Source organism: Brachyhypopomus gauderio, chromosome 15, assembly GCF_052324685.1.
Source record: "Brachyhypopomus gauderio isolate BG-103 chromosome 15, BGAUD_0.2, whole genome shotgun sequence".
NCBI lineage: Eukaryota > Metazoa > Chordata > Actinopteri > Gymnotiformes > Hypopomidae > Brachyhypopomus > Brachyhypopomus gauderio.
The window spans coordinates 6,834,073-6,859,917 of NC_135225.1; the positions used below are offsets into that span (position 1 = coordinate 6,834,073).

The 25,845-nt window shown below is 42.5% G+C and overlaps 2 protein-coding genes across 11 annotated transcripts in view; one reads left to right on the forward strand and one right to left on the reverse strand.

Moving 5' to 3' along the window:
- Positions 1–462: 462 nt before the first annotated feature.
- Positions 463–19,338, reverse strand: asrgl1 (asparaginase and isoaspartyl peptidase 1). 5 transcript variants are annotated; one of them, XM_076975291.1, is made up of 7 exons: positions 19,197–19,338; positions 7,936–8,144; positions 7,689–7,831; positions 2,792–2,946; positions 2,287–2,408; positions 1,831–1,941; positions 463–1,206 (listed from the first exon to the last, which is right to left on the reverse strand). In XM_076975291.1, exons 2-7 carry the CDS (start codon positions 8,120–8,122, stop codon positions 1,004–1,006), a joined length of 921 nt encoding a protein of 306 aa, XP_076831406.1. In that variant the 5' UTR covers positions 8,123–8,144; positions 19,197–19,338; the 3' UTR covers positions 463–1,003. The 5 variants fall into 5 exon arrangements, with proteins under 5 accessions (XP_076831406.1, XP_076831404.1, XP_076831408.1 ...); XM_076975289.1 differs by lacking the exon at positions 19,197–19,338 and adding an exon at positions 18,606–18,693; XM_076975293.1 differs by lacking the exon at positions 19,197–19,338 and adding an exon at positions 18,606–18,659 and having other exon boundaries at positions 7,936–8,088.
- Positions 19,339–19,746: 408 nt separating this feature from the next.
- rims1a (regulating synaptic membrane exocytosis 1a) overlaps positions 19,747–25,845 on the forward strand; it is a 59,833-nt gene continuing 53,734 nt past the window's right edge. For 5 of the 6 annotated variants that reach the window (XM_076974381.1, XM_076974384.1, XM_076974382.1 and 2 more), the window contains exons 1-2: positions 19,747–20,086; positions 22,323–22,397. In XM_076974381.1, the coding sequence (XP_076830496.1) occupies positions 19,920–20,086; positions 22,323–22,397 (242 nt within the window). In that variant the 5' untranslated portion in view covers positions 19,747–19,919. The remainder of the gene's footprint in view (positions 20,087–22,322; positions 22,398–25,845) is intronic. The other variant, XM_076974385.1, reaches the window with a different exon arrangement.

Consider the following 25,845-nt stretch of genomic DNA (forward strand, 5'->3'; position numbering starts at 1 on the left):
GGGACAGAGAGACTGGTTTGGGGATCTTAGTAGTTGCACATATCAGTTAAAACCACAGAGCAAGCTTGATGCTCTGTTGACACAACAAGCACAAGCCTGTATTTCTACACTTGCATGGAGGTCAGTTCAGTGACTATTAACTTATGGTAGCCTTCAGTACTACATCACAATTATAAGACAACTGATTACATTTTGTGGCAAAGCTTAATTGCTCGGATGATCAAACATGAACAGCGCAAACATAGAGGAAGCTAACTAGATAATGAATGACTTATTTTAATATATTTGCTCAAAATGCAACAAAAAGGTTTAAGCACATGTTGACTTAAGTATTTCACCAATGTTTAACTATAGTTTTAATGTATTATTATTACGTATAATGCTAGCCAACAATGAAAATGCAATTTCAGAACTGTAAATATAAAAAAAGTAAAGTAATTTCAAATTATGACATAATTCTGATTTGCAAATAGGATTTTATTTTTTACATTTCCAGAATGCATACAAGATTCATTGTCACATCATACCAGTAAAAATATTTTATTCACAGATTACAAAGTAAAACAGGAAGAAAGTGCATACACACAATCCAATTTCATTTCCTGATCACAGATGCTATTTATCTCCATCTAGTGGAGGACAAACATCATCAACAGTAGTAATGTGAGGAGTGTTCTACTAGTTACTGGAAGTTGTACAGTGCATAACTGTTAGAATTAGAATACTTTTAAGACAAAATCACATTACATTTTACTTCTGAAGGACAATTAATACCTTAATTTGCCAGTTAGCTTGTAGTAATTCATGGTGTGTGTATGTACACCATGCATTATCTACTTGTTAATGTAAACTTTTGAAAATCATATAACAAAACCTGCCAGACGGCCTTTTCTGGAGTGGAAAAAAAAGGTCGAACTGTAGGACGATTCCTACTGCGTGTGCCGTGGGCCTGAGGTTGTTCGGTGTGTGTGTGTGTGTGTGTGTGTATACACAGGCTTGGCTGCTACACGGGCTCGGTGAAGTCTTCCCCGTGGTACAGGCCGTAGTGGAGTTGGTCCTGTTGGGCTGCGGCCCATGACATCTGCAGACTGTTGAAGCGAGCTGCCCATTGCCCTGTGGGGTCCACGGTGATCACCCCACCCAGACCGCTCACCCTCTCCTTCATGTAGGCCAGGCCCATGTCACTCGCCTCCTTGGGGCCTTTTCCTGGAAAGCAGTTGTTCTGTTCTTAGCACAACTGTTGTGATATAAATACAAGTCAACCACCCACCCTTATCAACACAAGCTAATCTTGTAGCGCATATGGAGACATGCAGAATCTCCCGCTTCCCTGCTCTCTCTCTCTCTCTCTCCCACACACACACACACACACAATTACTGTATATCCCCTCATCTTACACATCCTGCTTGACTTTTGCTTCATTTGACCAGCACCAGGACAATGATTCACTGTGCTGGTTCTTTAATCCCTGCCTCTACAGGTCGGCATGTAGATCCACGTGTAAATCCCTGTTTGTACCGTGGCAAAAGCAGGAGGTTTCTGTGAGCAGCACTCCCTCCAAAGTCTAATGTAGTCTATTTAGGTTTTTCTTGCATTTAAACAAAACTTTTTGAGAATCAATACTTCATCATATGAGTAATAATATTATATGAAAGAACAGCATCACTATAAAAGCTAAAAAGCTCTCTCTTTCTCTATCTCTCTCTCTTTGTGGCATCATCTTAATGTTTGCCTGTAGACCACCTTTACTGTGGTCATTTCAAACGAGTCTGACTGACTATGGTGTTCTCAAGCTAAGCCTGTTGACCTGGTCAGCGGTCACACTGTACCTTGCTCCATGTGGAAGAGAATGAGTCTGGGCAGAGTGACCTTCATGATGGTTTCTCCATGACCCGTGGGAGACACTGCCCCAATCTGGTTATCTGCATAGCCTCCACAGCCTAACACACAGGAGAGTGAATGGTCAGATAAACCCTCCCAATGGAGACAAAGGTAGTCACCAAAAAGCTATTTTTGTTTTGTTTGTTAAAGTCGGCTGTACAATACACTGCATTAACTGTGAAACCAAATATACACAGTTAAGTATTAACTTAGTTGTCTACTTAAAAGCTGAACATTAGAGACACTCTTGCCTGTCCAAAGGTAAAAGATCAGTTGCAATCACAACCACTGCATCACAACATCCGACATCAATCCATTCATTCACACACATTCTCTTCCTTTGCTTTCTCAAACCGTCTCTCTGGAGTTCCAAAACCACACGAGGGAAGGCTCCTCAAACTCACCAATGCAAGGCGTGTCTCCCACACGCCCCTCCATTTTGTTGATCATGCCTCCTGTGGAGGTGGCACAGGCCACGTTCCCCTCCTTGTCCACAGCTACTGCGCCCACCGTGCCCATCTCGCCCCTGCAGGACACACCCTCCTGTAACAAACATTCTGATAGCAGTGCTCACTCCTGAGTAAAGTCATTTTCACTGAAGTCACCAACACTTTCATTCCAAACACCTTTTTGGATGTTAATACCTTGGGTCATCCCCAAAGCTATACTGTCCTAGCTGTTTGTTTTGAGCAATCACACTTCTCTACTGAGCATCCTTTTGTTACACTCAAAACACACTTGCACAAAACACACCATTTTAGTGAAGCAGCCACAAAATATACCCGGGATACAGTATTGTCCTGAACTACTGACCTTCAAAGTATCCGACATCATTATATAGGCAGTCCAGCTGCACACCAATGGTTTACACACCATGTGTATTGTGTCTGCAGTAAAACGAGCTCTCACATCTGGCACTTCACAGGGTTGGCGTCTGGGTTCAGATTCTTCTTCCAGCGCATCGTGGCGTAGTCCGTGATCAGTGACTCTTCGGGCACCTCAGGGACACCCATGGCCCTGGCAAACTTGGAGGCCCCCTCAGCTGTCAAACATAAGTGGCTCGTCTGCACAGCAAAGTTAAAAAGTAACCACGTTAGCACGTTGTGCTAAAGCAAAAAAAATAAATAAAAAATAAAAAATAAAAAACCATTCAATGGCAGCGGTGCCTTTTCATGACCCCTGTAGCCACTTCCACCAGAATTCCTCACATTTTCACATTCATTGTGTCACACAAAAACACACTATACTATTACTGTGTGTTTCCTCAGCATGTTCTTAGCTACATGATTTTGCCTCAAAAACTTGAAGCTCAGGCCAGACTTTTAAAAAATCACCTTAGCGACATGTTTTGAGACATGTTCTACTGCTGTCCCAATATGCCTCTATTATACAGTCCACTCCGCAATTAGTCACACCCTTGATAAAGATCAAAGGAGCAAAACCGATGTGTATAAAATAACGAGCACAGCTAATTAGATACATGTCAAACTCTGTAGGAGGCTACTTGGTGAAACCGCTTCTTTCACGGAAAACCGCAATAAAGATTTTCCTTAAACGTTTAATGAGGCTGGAAAACAGAACAGGATTTGTCGTAAACCTTCTTCCATTCAAAACGTCTCCTGAATTTCTGGCATCCTAAGGCCTGCTCTTAAGGACAACCCTTTTATACATTCAGGCCATATCTTTCATTGGGGCAACGTCCAGAGACTAAATTGGCTATTGCAAAATGTTTCTAATGCCAATGTCATTCAGTTTATGTTTCATCTCACAATGATTTTAATAAATCTTTTAATCTCTTAAATGCTGATTCCTAATCTGCCTCATGAACATCCATGCCCAGTACAAACTCTAACCTGATTCTTTATGTTCTACACCTGCAATGTGCTCATATGAAACTTCTAAACTTCTAACTCTACTTTTAATTTTTGGTTTCCTTCATAGTTTCTTCCTTGTCAATTTTGCCCTTGACTTTGGGGGGGTTTGGACTCAGACTTTCAACTGCACAAAGTACTTTTTAAATAGAACTGACACGACTACCAATTAAATTCATTAAAGAACTTCAAGTGATTCAACTGGTTTGTGGTTATTGCAAACCAATTTTTTTAGCAAATGAATTTAAATTAGTGGTGGGCCGTTAACGGCGTTAGTTAATTTGATACTCTTATCGGGCGATATAAAAATGATCGCCGTTAATCTATTCTTAAAGTTGGGTTGGGAACTGGGTCAAAATGGGTAAGCAAACTATGATGACTTTCAACTTGATAGTTTAGCTCGGCTGTATTCCTAACCAAATTGCACAGTAGGGGCGAGAACGAGTGAATTACAAATCGTACGTGTGTTTACATGGATACGGTTTGCTTCATGGAAAATTCATTTTTAGGAACGGGAGCGGAGCTCGGAGCGGTCGTTTTCTGCATGGTCCTAGTGCTACATTCGTCACTATTTAAATATTTCTTTTTAACCGTTAAAACTGCAGAGGACCAAAACCGGCTTTTGAAAAAGTCCCCCCCAAATTACATCCGTGAGGTTAAATGTACTAAATGTTAGCTTACATTTCAAATATCATGTTTAGCTGAATAAACATGTTATCAACCCCTTTTAATGTACAGTATGTAGGCTTACAAATTCATGTTTAACTGAATAAACGAGTAGCCTACATTTTATTGAGCATGCTTTTTTCCTCAAATATCAAAGTAGAACATTGATGCATTTTGGAAACAGGAGATGAGCCCCTGGTCTAATGCACCCTCTGTATTAAGAAACCCTATCTCAAAAACTGACTTTTAGTCATTACTTGTGTGACGGGCAGGGTGAGCAACTCAAAAAGGAAGCGATCACGCCAAGTCTCAGGGAAAGAGGATGGTTTAATAGAAAGTGTGCAAACCAAAAACCCGTGCATTGTTCCAAATGAAGGAAATAATAACCAGCAGTCAACTGGTACAAAGACAAGACGTATATAGACGAACAAACGACCCTCAGGTGAGACGGATCACGGGTCCCGCCCACCTGAGGGACGAACATCACGTGACCAAAAACAGGACCGCTGCCGCTGTAACCGGGGGCGACCGGTAGGGTGCCCCCCCACAACGTGACAGACCCCCCCACCAAAGCCGCACTCCCCTCCGGATGTGCGGCTTACAGCGGCAGCACACAAAACACAACAAAGGGGCGGGAGGGCGGGGACAAGACAGGGACCCGTTCCCTGCCGTCCTGAGCTGAAACACAAAACACATAAGCTCCTCGTCACAGGACGCAGACAAGGCAGGGACCCGTTCCCTGCAGTCCTGGAGCTGAAAACATAAAACACATAGGTTAGCTCGCCTCCTGGGCGGGACCCTGGACCGACCGGGCCGTCAACAAGACGATAACCACGCCCCGGTCGGTCACAGGGCCCTCGCGTCCTAACCGGCCTTAGGCCGCTTAAGCCCCACCGCTGTGTGTGGACCGGGAGCACATGGCCCAACACACGTCATAGGTGTGGATGTGTGCAGGCCGCCACACTGGGGTGCGGCCACGGCTTCCACCAACACCTCCCGAACCTACCTCCTCGCTCGGAGCTGACCCCTGCCCTTTCGCTAGGGGTCACCCCAGACTCCTGGGGAGTGAACCCCTCCCGGGGACCCTCATCTCAAGGTGGACTCCTCCACCCAACCCAGGAGCACCAGAGACCAGGGCCCTGGCAATCCGCATCAGGGACACGCTGGTCACCCCGAGCTTGAAGGGGAGGGTCTCCTCCTGGAGACCCCACTAGGTCCGGGAGTGCCGCAGTCCACCACCAGGAGCGACCTGCAACACATCACACACACACACACACACACACAGACGACACATAACACGCACTGCCCTGACCTTTGCACCCCCTTATACCCAGGGGGGAGGGGACCCCTTCTTGGCATGAGGAGACACCCTGTCCATACACCCCAGGCATCCTCAGCCTACAAAGGGGTACAGGGGCTCCTCCCTGCTCAGGGGTCCCTCCCAAAGGCCAGTTTTCCCTAGGGAGCAGCGCCTTCTGAGCCACATGCTGTGGCTCAGGAACCCCATAGCTCCCCCCCAAAAACATATTTAGGGGGGGCCCCTCTGGGGAATAACAAAACAAAAAACACAGACAACATACAACATACACGCACCCAGGACATCCAGTGGCACAGGACCTCTAATGGGCCCCTCCCCACACACAGTGAAGAGGGGTGCAAGAGAGGAATTACATAAAACAAAGCACGCTACACGCTAGGACAAAACGAACACGCAAAGACGGAACACAAACAAACGGACAGGACCCACCGACGCGCGCGCTCTGTGGAGCGCGAAGCGCCCACTCCTGCTCTCTCTCTCTCACCGTTTTCACCACGGGATCCGCAGATCTTTGGAGAGAGAGAGCTCTGCGCGAGCGGCTTGCGCGCCACGCCCACAGCGACGCGTCTCTCTGCCTCGCAGTCGCTCACCCCCGTCACCGCGGGATATCGGGTGAGCGAGGCGAAAGGAGCAGAGAGATTCACATCTCACGCGTTCTAGCGTGCAGCACGCATCGGTGGACCCGTCTACATTCACACACAAACACCACCAGCGAAACACACACCACGGCACACACACACTCGCTCACGTCCGCGTCGTTATTAAAACACAACACAACGTACATACACACACACACATATAGACGATAACGGACAACGGACGTGCGCAATGTGAGGCACCGGTAGTTTCGCTGGGCGAGAGCGGAGTCTACCGGTCCCCAGCTCTAGTCACCGCCGTGTGATTTTACGGGTTTAAACACAAACAACATTTAAACACGGCGGGACGAGTGGGGACAGACTCAACACACTCTCAGACAATACACGACAAACACACAGCACGTAGACAAACACTTACCACGAGACATGACCACGAACGAAGGAGAAAGTAAGAGAGACTGGCGGCTTCCGAAAGGTGGCTGGTTATTCTGTGACGGGCAGGGTGAGCAACTCAAAAAGGAAGCGATCACGCCAAGTCTCAGGGAAAGAGGATGGTTTAATAGAAAGTGTGCAAACCAAAAACCCGTGCATTGTTCCAAATGAAGGAAATAATAACCAGCAGTCAACTGGTACAAAGACAAGACGTATATAGACGAACAAACGACCCTCAGGTGAGACGGATCACGGGTCCCGCCCACCTGAGGGACGAACATCACGTGACCAAAAACAGGACCGCTGCCGCTGTAACCGGGGGCGACCGGTAGGGTGCCCCCCCACAACGTGACAACTTGGGTAGCAAGTAATTTTAATATAGATTAATCTAGATTAATCTAGATTAATTTCAAGATTTCAGTGAGATTAATCTAGATTAAAAAAATTAATCTATGCCCACCCCTAATTTAAATCTTTCCATCCATTCCAAATCTTCAGTTCCCCAACTGTTAGTATTTTCTGAACATTTTTACCTTTTAAACTATTCTCCTCCTTAGTGCATATACAGGAAGAACTGCTTGAACCTGTTCTGTTGTATTTTAATAACATTTATATCTTCATTATAGCACTCAGAGAAATAAGTTGTACATTGTATATTTATGAACACCTGCAATATTTTCTTCACAGTCCCTTTGCTTGTTCAAAAATCTATTCTATAACTTTTTGGAGGGTGTTAATCATTGGATGCCCTGTCTGTAATTAAAAATACAGTTAACTGACATTAGACACATCAAAAGATCCCACTGGTTAAATAAACAAATTGTAATCCACACCCTATCTAACTAGACATTAGGTATTAGATATTAGAACATTAGATATTAGGAAGGAGAATTGGCATTAGATTTGAACTCTTACAAGTGTACCTTCTCCATGACAAGGCGTGCCAGCTGGATCGGGTTGGCCACTCTCCTGACGGCAGACACAGCCCCGCTGCCCAGAGTGCGTCCATCCATGACCAGAGCATCCATCTCCACTTCTCCTTTCACGTTCAACACTGACCCTCGACCTGAGCAACTCACATGCAAACACTCGATTAGCCATTTGTATCTCACAATAACTGGCTTTCTTTCTGGTGGTCCTAAGCAGACAACTCGGATATTATTATACTACCTGCATTATATGCTGGGTTGTTCTCCAAAATGGTGACTGCCTCTACCACAGCATCCATGGCACTGCCTCCTGACCGCAGGATGACATAAGCCCCCTTCGTGGCCTCCTTCACCCCAACACAGGAGATCTCAGCCCGGTCCTTTGGGACATGACCTGCGCCACCATGGACCACCACAACAGGCAACATTGGAATCGATGTCAGTGAATACCTAGGCAAAGGTCAGAGGTCAAATAAGTTATACCCTGTAATAGAGCAATACTGTTTTGCAGATTCTACTTGATTACAAATATTAAGACTGTACAGTCTGGCAACATTTACTGATCACACTAATGCACTACAGATACTGCGTTATAGCTTACAGGGTCATTACTGCAAAGCTGTTTCATATTAAATCACTTAGTGTATTATATTTGGGAAGGGGATATTGATCTTTGATGTCGACTTTGCTCCAGACTGCTGGAAGTTCAAATGTTCCTCTTCTGACTGATGCGCTTTTGCTCTTGAGGAAGGCACTTAACTCGAGCCTCCACCAAGCAACGTGACACAACTGCAAATGGTAAGCCCGTTTCAGATGAGCTAACTTTTTAATGCCTTCATTTTGGTTTGGCCCCCTGGGTCCCATCATGGGCTGAAAAACAAGTGGACACAGCTACTTCCAATGGGATATTCCAGCGAAGCATCTCACGTCGAAACCGCAACTCCCAAACATGTATGATTATTTACAACAAAAAGCTAAAATGATTTTTCAGTACTCTTTGTAGTGCTCAGTGATGTATTATTGCGAAAACAAAATGCACATTTCCACTGATGTGGTCATGTTTAAGAGGTCTCCAGAAGAACTCTGTTATGAACTTATGGTAATTATTAATGTAGCCAGAGTTTTTTACAAACATCCCACAACAACAGTAACATGTTATTACAACATTACTTTACACCCCGCATTACAAACCAAACGTCTGAGCTATCTTTTATCTTTGGTATGTATACCATGCCTTTATTTAATAAAAATAATTACTCTCTTATAATCCATCAATACAATTTACATAACTGATACGTTATTAATGGGAGAATAATGACCTTACTTCATGGTAATAAGGTGTTCAGTGCTGTCTTCACTGTTAACCATATTTTCTGGAGGAAATTTATCACGTTCTTCTTGCAAGAGGACTAACTAGGACCCAAGCCCAAGCCCAAGCCCAAGCCCAAATAATGAGAAAACCAAAATCTACAAAAGTTACAATATGTGGTTTCCAATTTACATCTTTGGCTTTGGGTATCAAAATGGAGTAACACCGAAGTTTATTGATGTCTATGAATAAAATATTGTCTTAGCACAATCAATAAATCAATGTTTTTCTCTTCCGAGACTAAATCAACCCAAGTTATCAAAATGTGCATTGGAATACATAACCAGCTGGAATCTGTTTGGTTAGGTTTTTACCCACTTTTTATAGACTCCATTCATAATTTTGAAATCAAAAACATTTAGTCTTAATTTAGTCTGGCAGAATTTTTAACCGCTTCAGTATATTCCGCATTTCCAATATACTGACATTTGGTTTTTCCAAATAACATTGACATGCATATTATTTACAAAAATTGTCGTATTTTTTTCAGAAATACATAAGGAGCTGGATAATTGACACTTTAAAGAGTTTCCATTTTGTAACTCAATGGCATATTAAAAATAGCTGTCTGTTTTGTAATGTAATTGAAAAGTGTCTTACACTTGCTAATGTTTTCCCGGTTGTTAGTTATTTATTACTCCAAGTAATACCTCTATATCATTAGTGTATAGATTGAGCCACTAGGATGAACAACAGTGATTTTTCAACCTTGGTTTTACTCCAAATCTTGATTATGCTGAAAGTTCTTTCAAGGTTTCTGAATGTTGACACCTGCCTCACTAGCGACATCTTCTGTCCATTTGTATAAAAACATTATGTATCCACATTCAGTATAGTTGACATGTGAACCACAACTTAAAAGTGACATCAATTATTTGAAAGCTCCAGAAGGTCTTGATTTGATAGCAAATTACTCTGGGCTTCATTCCTCATTTTTATATGGCACATTTGCAACATGGACTGAGTGCACTTGGGTTGTCAGATGAGAGCCACATACACACCAGATTAGAGAACTGACTTTGGGATCTGACTGATTTGACCAAAAGTTGCCAAAAACAAACATTTAAATAACTGGGCCATTTTGTTGTGAGATCCAGGTGGGCGTCCAGTATCATATCTCTATACAAAGTGGGTCACATTTGTTTGATATACAGGCCATATGACTTGTTTTATATGTAGTTTAAATTTACATGCAGTTTGCCATTTAGTCTTGTGTTGCCTAGGTTACAGAGAGCAGAAAGAGGCTAATGCCCTGGGCTATGAGGACCATGTAAGAGTGGTTTTATTGCCTTTAATAGTTTTACTCAACTCGAGGAAGTGATGGCGATGTAAATCTAGAGAACATCATTCTTATATGTAGTTCTTTGTCTGTGGACTGTCTTAATATTCCTGTGGCGGTACTGTGGCACTTTTTTTGGACTGATATAACAACACAAATAAAACAACGAGCTGGAAACTTTGTCTTGTGTATATTTAGGAAGCTACCTTAAACCCCACACAAGTTGTCAAAAATGAAAACCAGTCAACAAAAATGAAGAGGAGCTACTTCTGGAAGTGAAAAGAGAAAGAAGAAAAACAGGAAGCAGAAAAAAGCTTGACAGTGGTGAGTGAAGCAGATAATAACAATTAATGTTAAATAACTAAGAAATTAGACATTTACAGTTCTAAACATGTGTGTAGCTTCATCATATAATAAATAACCAAGTGAAAGCTTTCCTTTTTATTTCTGAGTCAGTAATAAAATATTGTGTAAATATTTATTGTTTAATTGTATTTAAGAAAATTTAAGGAACATTGGTTCATGACTATAATAGAATGCTATAGTTACAGCTTCATCATAGGTGGAAAAAATGCAACTACATTAGATGGTGTAATAAACTGAATGCAATATTGTCCGTTGCCACGATGCACATCATAATAGTTCTGATCTCAATGTCATGATACATCGTTACACCTCTAACATTTTGCATTAGTTAACCAGCAGAGCGTCCAGTTCTGCTAACCGTTACGTGAATTAGAGCCAGGACACCAGCAGTCTACTTGTTAGCATAGCTAGCCAGCAGGTTGAACATAGAAACTACACTGAAGTAAATAGTTTATGGTGTTTTTTTTTTTTGGTCACTTTATTTATAGCATAGTGGTAATGAATAGTGATTGGAGGGACCCATGTGAATTTTTGCCTTGGGCCCCAACAAACTCTAAACTTGCCACTGAGAATGTGGTTACAATTCCCAGGTTACTATTGAAAGCACACATCTCTCAGATAACACCGAATCAGTTAACTAGCTGGCTTTACATAGTGTGGTTACAGCAAATGTTTTGCATAAGACATTCAGCAGCTGAAATCTTGATCTTATTCCGTGATACACTGTGATCTCCTTTGCCCTGAAAGTGTATATGTTTTATGGCAATAAACCCATGATCACAATAACAATGTCCTTTTTATTTTAATCCATATGAGACTTTCTTTTTGTCAGAAATATGAGGTCCCATAACAAAGTCTCCGAAATAGTTGTAAAAACAAGACTCCAAATGCAAATACGATGCCACAACTCCACAAAGCATTGATGAATAAATGTAGTATTCAGTTATGGGCTAAGATCCGCCTGAGTGCACTATGCCAGTCCAGTGTGTGTCGAACCACCACTGGGCATCTCGCCCAAAACATACTTGGATAAGGTGGCCAATTGCTGAAGACTTCCGTTCTAAATGTTTAATGAGGCCTGAAGTATACAGCAGAGTGTGAGGGATATGTACGTGCATGGTTCCATCATAACACAGAATAACAATATAATAATCAATAGTATTGCAAACAATTAGATGCATTAATAAAAAAGACATTATTATAATTCCAGTTCTCATGATATATTAACTTGTATATTAAATATGCTTTCATAGAGTCTCTGAATACATATAACATTCTGCCTCTGGGTTATGTCATTAGGTGGCAGTAAAGCAACCATAACTACAGCAGGCACAGATTTCCAAGCTCAATAACATAGAAATACTCATACTAAAATACTCTAAACCTTATAGCCAAGCTTGCAAACATCAATAGCAGCCTCTAAACAGTCATCCATCATATTAATAAGGAATAACCAGAAATCACTACAATTATACAGAACCAAAGTCCCAATATTGAGGGTCTGAAGAAATAATTACCAAGGACTACATAACAAACAATTGGAGTCTTAAGGATGCAAAACATACTGGTTGATTCACGCACACTAAGCCACTCAAATGTGTGAACATCCCAACAGCTTTCCAACCAGTAAACATTAAATTTAAGCAAATCTGCAAAGCCCTGTACATGTACACGTTCAACACTGCGGTCAATTGCCATAGGGACAAACCAACAGGAGAATGGGGGGGGGGGGGGGGGGGGGGCAGATGCAAGTTGGTGACTATCTTTTTAACAGCCCCACCCAAATTTACAAGGTGAAATTGAACTTCAAAAGTCAACTACTCCAGTAAGTCTTAACATTATCAGGGAGATCGGGGAGACCGATCAGTGGACAGGTGAAGGTTCTGACCTTTCCTGCACATCAACAACTCTGACTGCTGTTTTGACCAGGGGTACACTTGCGAGACCTTCCCCACGGGTCAAAGTTTCACACTGCTGATCCAGTATCATGACAATAATGCCAGTCTGCAGATTATAAGCCATGCAAACAGTTGAATAAAACACTTCCAAAACGCATAGGCCAAGTCTGGACTGTGCTTCAGGCCTGATTACTCAGAACCAGTGTCAACAACCTAAGGGAATGATGCTTCTCGCCTTCCTATGAGGAGTCTATTTTGGGGTGAGTGGATCCAGTCTGCTACTTCAGTCGATATGTAACCTAGAGGCTTTGAATTGAGTCTCCCTTCAATCTCTAAAAGGAATGTCCTGAGCACCTCCTCTGTGACAGTCTGGGCACCAACTGCAATTTTAGCCTTAAGGGAACAAAGCTCATATTCCCAGTAACCTCCAAAATGTGGAGCCCCTGGAGGATTGAAGGTGAATTTTATCTTTTGGCTGCCAAGCTGTCATTGAAGCTCATGTTGGACGCTAGCAAAATTTAGCTTGAGCTCCTTGTCTGTACCTCTAAAGTTCATGCCTCGGTCACACAGAATCTCACGAGGTTTCCCTCATCTAGCAATGAAACACCTTAGGGCCACGAAATACCTCAGGGCCATGAGGAATGAATCTGAGTCTAGACTTGCAAGGAGATCGATATGGCCTGCTCTGGTAGTCAAGACACTTGAATATTACCCTCCACCTCTTTTGCTTCCTATGGCCTATTTTTATGAAGTATGGACCAAAACGGTCCACCCCAGAGGAACAGTATGCTGGTTTTAGAGTTGAGCTAGAGGGATGTCGGCCATCTTGGGGGGATTTGGTTTCCGATTCTATTTCACACATTCTGAACACTTGCACTTATGAGAATGAACAGTCTGTTGTCCTCTTAGGACCCAGTATTTGTGCGGTCATAGTTTTTTATTACAAGTTTAATTATAAAATGGTGAGGGCAGAGGACTATGGGATGAAGAGTATCCTATTTAAGAAGGCTGCTGTGTCTGAAGCAACAACCTACTCTGATGATCACTCTGATGATCAACTGATCAAATTCTGTATCATCCATGGGCTTGTCACTCAAAGGCACATAATGTCATTTATTTGAGTCTGTGAGGTTCTGGATCTCAGCTACTCTCGTCTCCACAAATAACTTCAAGCAGCAGGAATCTGACCAGAGCCTGACCAGAGTACTGTGATGGAACTGGACCAGAATAACACATGACTGAAGGGAAGAGTTAACTTACCTTGACCTTCACCAATTGTGCCCCTGTAGGTGCAGCACATGGTTCTAATTGAGGAATGGATTGATATTTCTTTGGAGCCAATCTTGATGCCACCATCAGGATTCCCTGTTCTGAGACAGGCTTGTTCCAATGCTTCACACAATATACGGTATGAATGTCCTTCAGATTAGATGCTTGGTTGGTTCATCACTGGACCAGTTTAACATCTAGCAATTGAGAGATGTTGAAAGTCTCGCCCTTCCTTCTCCTAGGCATAGCATGCTCTGAGGAGCTCGTCAGGCAAGTGTAGATCATACTAACCCCGCCTTTTATCCCACAGGGGCTGCACCTTAGATCACATCATGTTAACAGTCCACAGAGCAGTGCTTATGAAAAAAGCATCAGACTGACAGTTCCAGTGCATTCCTATGGTTCCTCCTTCAATGTCTGACTACTTCTGAGTCATAGTTGGCCACTGTTTGATCTGATTTTGGCTGGGAGATTACTGATAGTGGCACAATGGTTACTCAACCATTACCTTCACTGAAATGCACAATCGAGTCTCAAAGTAGCACCTAGCAATAAGAACTCATTCAGACTGTCTTCTTCATAAGAGAATAACCAACAAACAAACCAGCAGCAAAATATGAGGGGTGTTCTTCATGCAAATCTAAGTAAGCAATGGCCTTTAAACAGCTCATCTTTTGAGTTCCATATACACTAATTTAGTTGAACTTTGTTATGTAAGTTGTGCATTAATCCAGTCCACTCCTAATTGGTTTTGCACCTAGTTTTGGTCCCACTAGTGAGTTTTCCATCCACAAATTTTTTGAAAAACTCTGCAAGAAAAAACTGAAAGGAATACGCCACCCCCCCCCCCCCCCAACCAAAAAAAACTGCATAAAACCTTAATGCTAGAATGAGGTGGGGGGGAAAGCCAAAGTGCAAAAGAGAAATGGAAAAGCGTTTTTCAAACAATGACATTTCAGTCCATACAATTTTAAGTTAAATCTTAAATCTCTCCATTTTGCTTATTTTCATAGCAGCTCTAATCATGGCAGTTTGTGTCGTCTAAAGTTTCTTCACATCAAAGTGAATGGCAACAACGTAATTTCATAAATGAATTTCATAAATGTGCATTACATTTGCAAAATGAATGGAAACCTGCTGTGAGATTTTGGAGTGCGCGAGGCTAGAAGCGTCTTTATAGTTTCACTTTTATTGACGATCAAACACAGCGACGACATAAAGGCGGACAAAGACGGACAAAGAACTCAGACAACACAAGAAACAAGTGCAACACAATGCCAACAAGACAAGAGACAGGTGCGATGAATAACACAAACTACACAGATGAGCACACACACACACACACAGAAACAACCATACACAGACAGACATTCACACGTGGACACACCCAAGGGATGGTTCAGGAGCTGTACTGTGACAGGGAGACAAATTTGACACTACCAAAGGATGACCGTAGGCTGCCTTTGATCACACAGGAAGTACATCAATCGTTGTGGAACATGTCACTTATTTTGGGAGTGAACTAATCCTAGGTTTTTTTTTACCAAACCTAAACATATCTGGTTTCCAGATATTCACAACTGTAACATTTCACCAAAAAAGAAAATTTCAAAACTATTTAGTTTCCATATGTCAATCAAAAACAGCTTCTAACACTGTACATATACAGTTCCAACTCATGAACACTTTGATGGAATGACACTACTCATATTTTTTAAATACCTAACTCATAAATACCTAAACTAATTCATTCTGTAAAAAAATGGCCACATGATATGGATATGAAATAACATGTCACTGTAAGCCAGGTTTATTTGACTCTAAACTATATAAACTATACAGTTCTGCACAATTCACCAATATGTAAAAACAATTTAATCAGGTGTTTCTTTGCCAAAGATACACACAGAAAGAATGCCTCAGTATGAACACATAAATTAACTAAAATTGCCATAAAACAAGGCTGTCGTTCTCCCTGATATTCAACCTTCAGGCACAAATCGGACTAGTTCTTTAATATGTGGCCCTCACCTAGACTCAAGAACTGATACATCTCTTTTAAGAAGAGGTTACAACCGTACATTTCATGAGCAAAGTGAGCACTGCTCCATACAATCCATCTGCAGCTGTTGAAGCTCTCCTGAACAGCTTCTACATCAAACATCGTTAGTGTTGTGGAGGCAATTGCAGACATCACAACAGACATCACACGGGTGAAATGCTACAGCAGTTCATATTCAAAAGAGAATGCAGGAAGTCTTAACGCAAAACTTCTGATTCATAAAGAAATCTTCAAAGATATGTTGCATGATTACTGCACAATAATATGCAATGCAAAACAATATTTTTTCTCCAGCATTTTCAAAAATAACATTAAAAAATAGGAAATAATACTATTTTCAATGGTTGACTAACTTAATTTATTAAGTTTGCAATAAACTTCAGTGAAGACTCTGGAAGCAACAGTGTTAAATAATTACAAACCAATTTCAAATCCACTGTTCATTGTCAAAGTCACTGAAAAAATGTTCAACTTATTGATTTTCCTTAAATGCTTAAATGCCTATCTAGACTCAGGATTTTGGCCTACTCATAGTACTGAGACTGCTCTAATTAGGGTAATTAATGACATTCACTTAATTACAGACAAAGGTATTGGTTTTACTACTGTTTGATCTCATTGCAGATTTTGATACCATAGACCCCAACTTTCTTATACAGACTCTCAGGAACCGTCCCAAACTGCAGAGATGCACTAATTAATCAGCCAGTGACCAGAATTGGCTTATTTTCAGTGTGATTGGCCATAAGTGGTGACTGACTGATCAGTCTCATAACTGATTCTCACCCATTGTGGGTGGTTTTGGCATTCAGTGTTTTGCATTAGACTTGCGAACTCCAAGCCTGAACTGAACTGAACTGAGTTAGTCTAAGGCAATGTAACACAATTACTGGAATTTTATGCGATGTTGTAACATATACAGGTGCATCTCAATAAATTTGAATAAAAAGTATTTATTTCAGTCATTCGATTCAAAATGTGAAACTTGTATATTATATAGATTCATTACACACAGAGTGATCTATTTCGAGTGTTTATTTCTTTTAATGTTGATGATTATGCCCTACCACAAAACCCAAGTCAGTAGCTCAGAAAATGTGCATATTTTTATTTAAAAAATATTTTATAATACATAAATGTGGCCTACTGAAAAGTATGTACAGTATATGCACTCAATACTTGGTTGAGGCTCCTTTTGTATAATTACTGTACCCATGCAGCGTAGCATGAAGGCGATCAGCCTGTGACACTGTTGAGGTGTTCTGGAAGCCAAGGTTGCTTTGATAATGGCCTTCAGCTGGAAACATCAGTGTGGAAACTTCTGAAGCATGTCAGATCGTGGGCCTCTCTACTCTTCCTCCAGACTCTGGGACCTTGATGTCCAAATGAAATGCACATTTTCCAAATGAAAATTTACTTTAATCTGAAAACAAGACTTTGGATTTTTGAGCCACAGTCCAGTGTTTTTTCTCCATGGCCCAGGTACGATGGCTCTGACGTTGTCTCTGGATCATGAGTGGTTTGATATAAGGAATGTGACAGTTGTAGGCCACGTCCTGGATACCTCTGTGTGGTGGCACTTGAAGCACTGACTCCAGCAGCAGTCTACTCCATATGAATCTCCCCTAAACTCTTGAATCACCCTTTCGTAACAATCCATCCAAGGTTGTGTTTATCCTTGTTGCTTGTGCATATTTTTTTTCCACTACACTTTTTCCTTCCACTCAAGTTTCCATTTATATACTTAGATACAGCACTCTGAACAGCCAGCTTCTTTAGCAATGACCTTTTGTGGCTTACTCTCCTTGTGGAGGGTTTCAATGACTTCTAGACAACTGTCAAGTCAGCAGTCTTCCCCAAGATTGGGTAGTCCACTGGACCAGGCAGAGGGACCATAGGCTTAGGAAACCTTTGCAAGTGTGTAGCTGATTAGAGTGTGACACCATGAGTCTACAATACTGATTTTTTAAGTATAATTTTTACTGAAATACTTTTTTGAAATACTGTCTGTATTATGGCTGCAGGCCATAATAATCAAAATTACAAGAAATAAATGCAATAGGCTAGATCATTATGTGTGTAATGAATCTATATAATATGCAAGTTTCATTTTTTGAATTGAATTACTGAAATAAATGAACGTTTTGATTATATTCAAATTTATTGCAATGCACCTTTATTCAAAGACTTATAATTCGTAGAATTGCGACAAATGTTAATTTGTAGAACTCAAATAGGCTAAGTAATTTTGATTGCAGTAAACAATAAATGTTGAGTCAGAATACCCAAGAATGGGCTGTCAGTGCCAGATTCATTGGGTGAGGTGCAATGATCAACAATGTTCAATAATCAACATGGCCATTCCTCACCACAGAAACATCAGGGAAATGTTGCCCGAGGCTGAGAAACATCAGGCTGACTTATTTTTCTCAGCTTTGCCAACAACACTTTGTTCAGGTTAACGGAGGTCAAGGTTCACTGATCCACTCCGTCAATATCACAATATCACGCTCGGAGTGGTCAAATACAAATGTCCAAATGTTAATTTTGTGCGGATCGTTTTCTGTTGTCAAAATCGCACATCACGACTACGACATCTACAAATGTAATGGATTCAATGTAATTCATATAGAGTAAGTCAGATATTTTTCGATAATTTCTTACCCACCTCCGCTGTTGTTGGTGCCGCGCTGATAGAAGCTGCAACAGAGCTACGTCACGGTCACGAGAACGACCGGATGTCAAATTAAAAGTTGTCATATTGTTATCAGATCGATTAACTTCTTTATTTCTGTGATGCAGTATTTACATCGTATAACAACGTAATAATTCGAAAATTTAATAATTTAACGAATAACCTTTTATGCCTACACAAAAGAATGCAAAAAAACGATATATCCATTTCAAAAGATATCCAATATATCACCTTATATCTACAACGTAGCATGTAAATAATACTACTAAAGCAGTAGAATTTTAATTTTAGGAATGTAATACCAGAACCAGATACGTAAGTTTAGGAAAGGCATCGTACTCTGTTTAAAGCGCATTAACGCTGGGCATTATTCATGTATTTATTATCAAAAAAAAAAAAAAAGGACAATGAAAATGCTGCTGAAATAGTATTTTCTGTTGAATTCAACTGGTTGAATAATGGCGTTAGTTACAGTGAATACATCTTTTAAATCTGTACATCTAGGCATATATTAAATAACATAAACCATGAGAAACAAACAGTAATTTTCACAGTATAATTTACCTTGTTCACCAAATTGTGAAACGTGCAACACAAAATAAATCCTCTTTAATGCAACCTTTCCTGTAAGCGTAAATTTCTCCCTTGACAAGCCCGTGCGACTTAAGTTCACACGCGATGGCTGTGGCTACTTATAGCGCGCCGCTGTTCTCGTGCTCGAGCCCCGAGGCTGGAAGTAAAAAGGTAGCGGAGGATGGTGGATGGGAGGCGCGTCACCGGCACGAGAGTTTGCGCGCGCGTATGGCGAGCCCCATTCTCAAACGAGTGTGCGCGTGTCCGTTCGGAGGACGCACGCGCTCGAGGGGCTGCGGTCCCATTGACTGCTCCGTCTCCCCGACAGCGGGAGCATCAGCACCGGCGGCTTGGAAAACACCGAGAGCCGCACGGATCGCGCCGGTGCCCTCGGTCCGCGGAAAGCGCATCATCTCGGCGGAGAACGGAGGCGAGACTTCACCAAGACTGTACAACATCCTCCGGAGCAGATATGGGCTGCCAGTAACTGGACGTGGAGGGGAGAGGCGGGCGGGCGGGTGGGGGTGGTGGGGGGCAGATTGAGAGGAGAAAACGCCGTATGGGAGGAGAAGCACAACAGTGGGCGCCCGCGATCATGCAAGGTCCGCAACGCTTGCGAGATGCCCCGATGAGCCCGTGGACCATGTCGTGATTAACGGGTTTCGCAGCCGGGATTTAATAGCAGAAATACGAGCCGCCCAGGAGGGGTAAAATATGTCCGCCTCGGTGGGGCCCCGCGGCGGCCCTCGCCCACCCACAGCGCCGCCCTCTATGCCCGATCTGCCGGACCTCAGTCACCTTACAGAAGAGGAGAGGAACATTATCATGGCTGTGATGGTTCGGCAAAGAGAGGAAGAGGCGAAGGAGCAGGCCGTTTTAAAGTAAGACATCGTTTGCTCACCGGCATTGGGGGAATCTAGCAGCTTTCATGGTTTAGTGCCCAGAATGTAACGGGATTCACTCCGTGTGTTGATGGGGTGGTTATCCCGATGAGAGGCACATGTCTGCTTGCACCTGCAGGTGAATATGCAGGAAGATGTTTCCGTATCTCTGTATGCTTCCTAAGGAACCCTGTGTGATCACAGTGGTCCATGCTGTCGCTCCCAGTGTCTAAAACTGGGGGTTTCCACACATACATACGAACTGGCATGGAAACCCCGGTGCTATCATCTCTAATCACAAAATAAGGGGTTTCATCCCTTAGACTGTAGCTGTAGCTCTGATTTGTGATTCTTGAAACGGTGAACGCCAACAGGGGGGACAACACAGCCCCACAGTGACTTCGGTTACAGGTGTAACTCGGTACCTCAGGAAGGGGTGTGTGTCGGAGAGCTGATTCAGTGTCTCATTTCACACACACCACTTACTTAATATCACCGCACACCAGCCCACCACAAGATCAACACCAACACTTTTGATACAGTGTGACAGATTATACTACACGTCACTTTGTTTGGGGGCTGCTTGGTGACGTTAAACTCACATTTCCACGTCATTCGGGTTAACGTCACATAAAAATAGAAACGTTGTGAAAGAATCACGTCTCCTTGTTTTGTCACGACAAAATTCCTGTGCCTCGTCATCGTGACGGCTGAAGTGTTTTTAACCCGTTCGGTGGATGTCCTAATATAGCAATGGAGGAAGTATTTTACATTGTCCAGCGAAATGGGAGGAACAGTGTTAGATTTAAAAATACATTTTAGCAAGATAAAGTTTCAAAGCCTCTAAAATGGTCACTATATCAAATCAGATGCTTTAAAAGTGTAGAAATGGGATACTGTAGCCAAGTTACATTTGATTGTCCAAGTCAGGTGTTCCTGCGTTATTTCCTGATATGAATGAATGCGGAGCAATTTTAAATTAAACCGCTTTCAGCAGCAGGAAAATGGGACATTTACGTCCATATTCTGTAAACCATCAAATCCTACTGCATCCAATGAAAATATTCATACGTCAGTTCAGTTTCTATTATTCACACTATATCTTCAAATGATGTTATAACATGATTAATTCACACTGTCCGGTTTAGCTCACGTTGGCGCTAGATTGCTAAATGATATGTAATAGTTATGTAAAACCCTGAAGCGTCTTATCATCTTCGCCATATAAGGACATTTAGTCAGACGTGACGTGTGTTCACATACCTAACTACATTTGAACAACAAAAAGAAGATATACTGTTTGGCCACCTCTCAGTTGTTACTCGTCCACAGGGCACTTGTAGAGCATTATAATTATTCAATAACTTAAACAGGGACAGCCATTACTGTAAAACAATGAAAAAAAAATCTATCTCGCTTTCTGTGACTGCTTTATTCTTGTTGCGTTTAGTTCTTCATTTTCACTGGCACGAGCCCCCTACGTTTTAGGGAAAATGAAAATGTTAAGACTACATTTGAAATGTGTGACTGAAAGAAATTGCACTGCTTTGCATTTACGCAATTACGCCATTGTCCACAAACTGCAAACTATAAAAGCACACTGAATTTTAACAATCTATGGTTAGTTAAATGACTACAGCAATAATCTACAAATGTGCTTGTCACAACATTTCAGCCATGCTCATGAGTACCAACTAAACTTTATTACACCTGCCGATTACAACGAATTCTTCAGTCTTAAGGAGTATTTGATGAATTTTTTTAAACAAATTCTGAAAAATGAGGAGTAAAATATGACAGACTGTATTGTATTGAGGATAACTTTCCCGGTTGCTGTTGTGTATTTTTCTTTCTTACATGGCACAAGAGCATGAGAGCTGTTCCTATTCTTAAACACTGATTCACTCTCAGAGGGAATTTCTATCCTTTTACCCACACTGGCACACTTCAGAAGCAGAGCAGTAAATGCATCTTTAACTAGCTACAAGTTTTAGGCTAGTGATGGCCAAGGCGCTTTGGTAGAGCACTATGAAACCACATTTGTTTCACTTGCATGTATTTCTCTAAAAGTATTGCCATAGAGACAGTACTGGAGTGGTCTTCCATTATATATGATTGAGCAATGATGTCATTTAGATGTGTTTACACAAAGGGTGCTCAGCGCTGACTTCTGAACATTATCAGAATTGCTTGGAACTGTCCCAATTGTCATTGTCTATATAATGTTGTTTTACAGAGAGGAGAAGCCCATACAAGCGAAAACGGTGAATCTTGTTGGGAACAAGAAACCCCCACAGCAGAATGACATCAGGTAAACACAATGTGCATTCAGCCTTATCCAGTGGTGGTGAGTAAAGCTTCCAGTCTGGAGGTGTGTGATGAACTTGGAAAACCAGGCCATGTTCTTCAGTCCCTTGAGAGTGAGGACCTGTTAGCGGCTTTCTCTGTCAGACCTTCTTTTTCTTCACTCCCCATATGATCAAGATGTTTAGTTGATGTGCTAAACATGAATAAACACACTGTTTCTTCAAATTCTATCGTGCTAAGTGCAGGAGATGTGGCTTTGTCTGTTTTCTGTAGTGTACTTTTAATATGGTTTGTGTCTGGAATGTGTGCATAAATATGTTTTATACATGTTGAGTTTGAAGGTACTGAATAGAAAAGTTCTGATGACCGTGCCCCAAAACTGCTATGGGGCTTTTGTGTGGCACTATGAGCAGAATGGAAGGTATAATTTGACAATGGTTGTGAGCTTTATGTCAGCTAGGACTCTTCTAATGTCTTGTTTTGATATTCTTTATTCCTCCAAATAACTCGGTTTATGTGTTTTTCCACCTTCTCCCTTTATTTTAATGGCTGAGGCCTCCTGCTCTAAGCTTGGTGAGAAGCACTGTGCTGTACATCACAGCCTTGTCACATTCACATCACTCTGTCCAGCAAACACACAGAAGAACAAATGCAGGCTTCTATGGCTGTGCTTTGGAAGGCTAGGAGAGTAATATTCATGCCACATTAAAATATTAATGTCTGCCAGCACTGCCCTGGTTTTTTGCTCACAGAGGAGCAACAGAGCAGCAGCACCGTGCAGATAAAAAGATGTAACATCTTCTAAATCCCATTTCTCTCTTCCTCTGTGTCTGTTTTACTATCTCTCTCCCTGTGTGTGTGCGCTGTGGGAAGGCTAAAGGATTGATGGAGCTTAGGATTAGAGGTTCAAGTGGGCTGGACCACATCTGCCTACACGTTGTGTCAGTGGAAGTGGTTAGTTGTGATGTCATGTGTTGTGATGTCATTAAAGTGTTAAAACCTCCTCTTCAATCAGTGTGCATTAATTTGAGTCATCACATAAATTTGCTATCACTGGGCTTACAGCAGTATTATCACGTATTATCAAATAAGTGCTGTCAATACAGATGTAGAGGATTGGTGTCTGTAGCCCGTGACTTATCACAGAGCACCTGTCTGATTCAAACCTTATGAGTCTTTCTGAATATGGATTTTGCCAGTCATGAGGTTTTTTGTTGTAGGTGTAGCAACTCCACCATTTGGTATTTAAAAGCATGGTGAGTCAGATCCTTTCTGTTGAAGATCATTCCAGTCACACCTGTTATAGTCTCAAACCCCCCACGCGTCTTCCAGCGTGTGTCTCTGACCCAAAGAGCATCACTGACATAAATCCTTAAAAAAAGTAGGAATACGTGAATAGAGAGATAGATAAAGCTGCAAACACACCATGCAGTAGGGACCTTCAATATCTCCACAGTCCATACATTAGCACCTACAGGAGGATGATTCTCCTGAAGCCATTTGTTGCCTCCTACTAGCAGGGCCTGGAGCGCAGAGTGTGAGCTCACAGGTTGGCGTTTCGCTGGAGCGAGTCTCCTGATGCCCCGGCCACACAGGCGCTCTCTCTGGCCTACTGGTGGCCTGGCTGCATTACCAGGCACAGCAGGCTTCAGTGAGGGCCTGGTGGGGCCTTCAGTCTGCTGGCACTATCTGCCACATCTGAGAGCCTTTGACGGGGTGGATGAAAAGTCAGTTTGCTGCGTGCGATGCAGCTCGACCCCTACAGCAACGTCGGTGCCAGAGTTCAGAGTTTCAGTGTAGAAAGAGAGTTAAAGGACCTACGAAGTGACTTACAAAACAAAACTGCTTCCATGCAATGCAGAGGTGTGTCTTCTGTGTTGTCTGTGTTTGTTTCAAAACATGCAATGGCAAATTGAAGAAACTGCTCAATGCTGTGTGATAAGAATAATGACACAAGGACTGGGAACTGGCCACATGCAGTTTTTCTATTTTTAATGCAAGGTTATATAGTGAATAGGAATTATTTGCTGGCAAGACATTTTTGTAGTGACATCACGCAAGTGCAGAGACGCTGAGTAATTCAAAATGCACTGGGCAACAATACACCACTAATGCTGCCAGTAGAAGGTGCAGCTGTTTTATGCTTTTAGCCTTTCATCAGTAGATAAGGTGAAGACCTCCGCACAGTCAACATGAGAAGCCCGCGAGGCTGTATTAACTAAAGCCGTGTAATTCTGCAGCTCAGCTGGGATGGGAAGCTACTGTGTATGCTGACATGCTAGCGCAACGTAGCTGTACCTCTCCTCCTTTGAACACTTAGTGCACCTCGCTTACTGATAATGAGTGTCTTAAACAGCCGCTGCTAAAATGTGTTTACAGAGTATATGAACGCATAAACACGCCAACTCCTATTTACAGTTGTGTGCTGCCTTGTGTGTGTGTGTGTGTGTGTGTGCGTGTGTGTGTGTGTGTTTGTGTGTAAATCCTGCATTTTTTCACAGCAAGAAGAGTGAGAGTCCATCTGTTCCTCCAGTTGGTTAGCAGTTGCAGCACACACACACACACACACACACACACACACACACACACACACACTCACACACACTGCACAATCATGCACGCCCACCGTCTTTAACTCATTCACTTAAGAATGTATATTCTACATATGTATATATACGTCAGTTCTGCGTTGAATGCACACATCAGTGGTGATGCGGTATATCCCGATAGCCCAGGCTGAACTGTAAGCGATACATGCGCATAGCTTATAGAAGACGATGCCACTGTGTATGAACCGCTGAGGCTTAAAGGTTTAAAAAGTGAAGCACGGGAAAGGGGAACTCACAGCTGGTGCCAGTCAGTGTGCCGGTGCCGCAGAACATGCCCTGCAATCTTTACACATGGTGGACATCAGGATTTTCCCCGGGCCTGCGCCATGGGCTCACGCAAGGTCATGACCCTGCCGCTCAACCCTGCGATCCTTGCGTGGGTGGCGGGCACCGTATGTCTTTGGTGGCATGAGACCCGCCGGATGTGGTGAGGCCATCGCACGCCTCCCGCTGCAGTTACAGGAATGAACAGCGTGATGGTAGCATGTGTGTGTGTGTGTGTGTGTGTGTGTGTGTGTGTGTGTGTGTGTGTGTGTGTGTGTGTGTGTGTGTGTGTGTGTGCGCTCAGGGTTAAGTTTCAGGGCGGAGCCATAGACGTAGGGACTAAGTGAAATGGCAATATTTCTGACCACTGCCCTTGAAGTGAATATTTGTGGCATGGATGTACAGCTCTGGACCAAGTGTGTCCAGGTTTGGGGCGTTGGGGTGAGATTCCCTGGCCCATCTCTCACAGCTCACCAGTGACTGTGTTTTGAAGCGCTGCTGGTGAATACGTTCACTAGGTAGATCTGTTGTGGGGGAGGGTGATGAGCAGCTGAGGTGCAGTCATGGCTGTGATGGCTG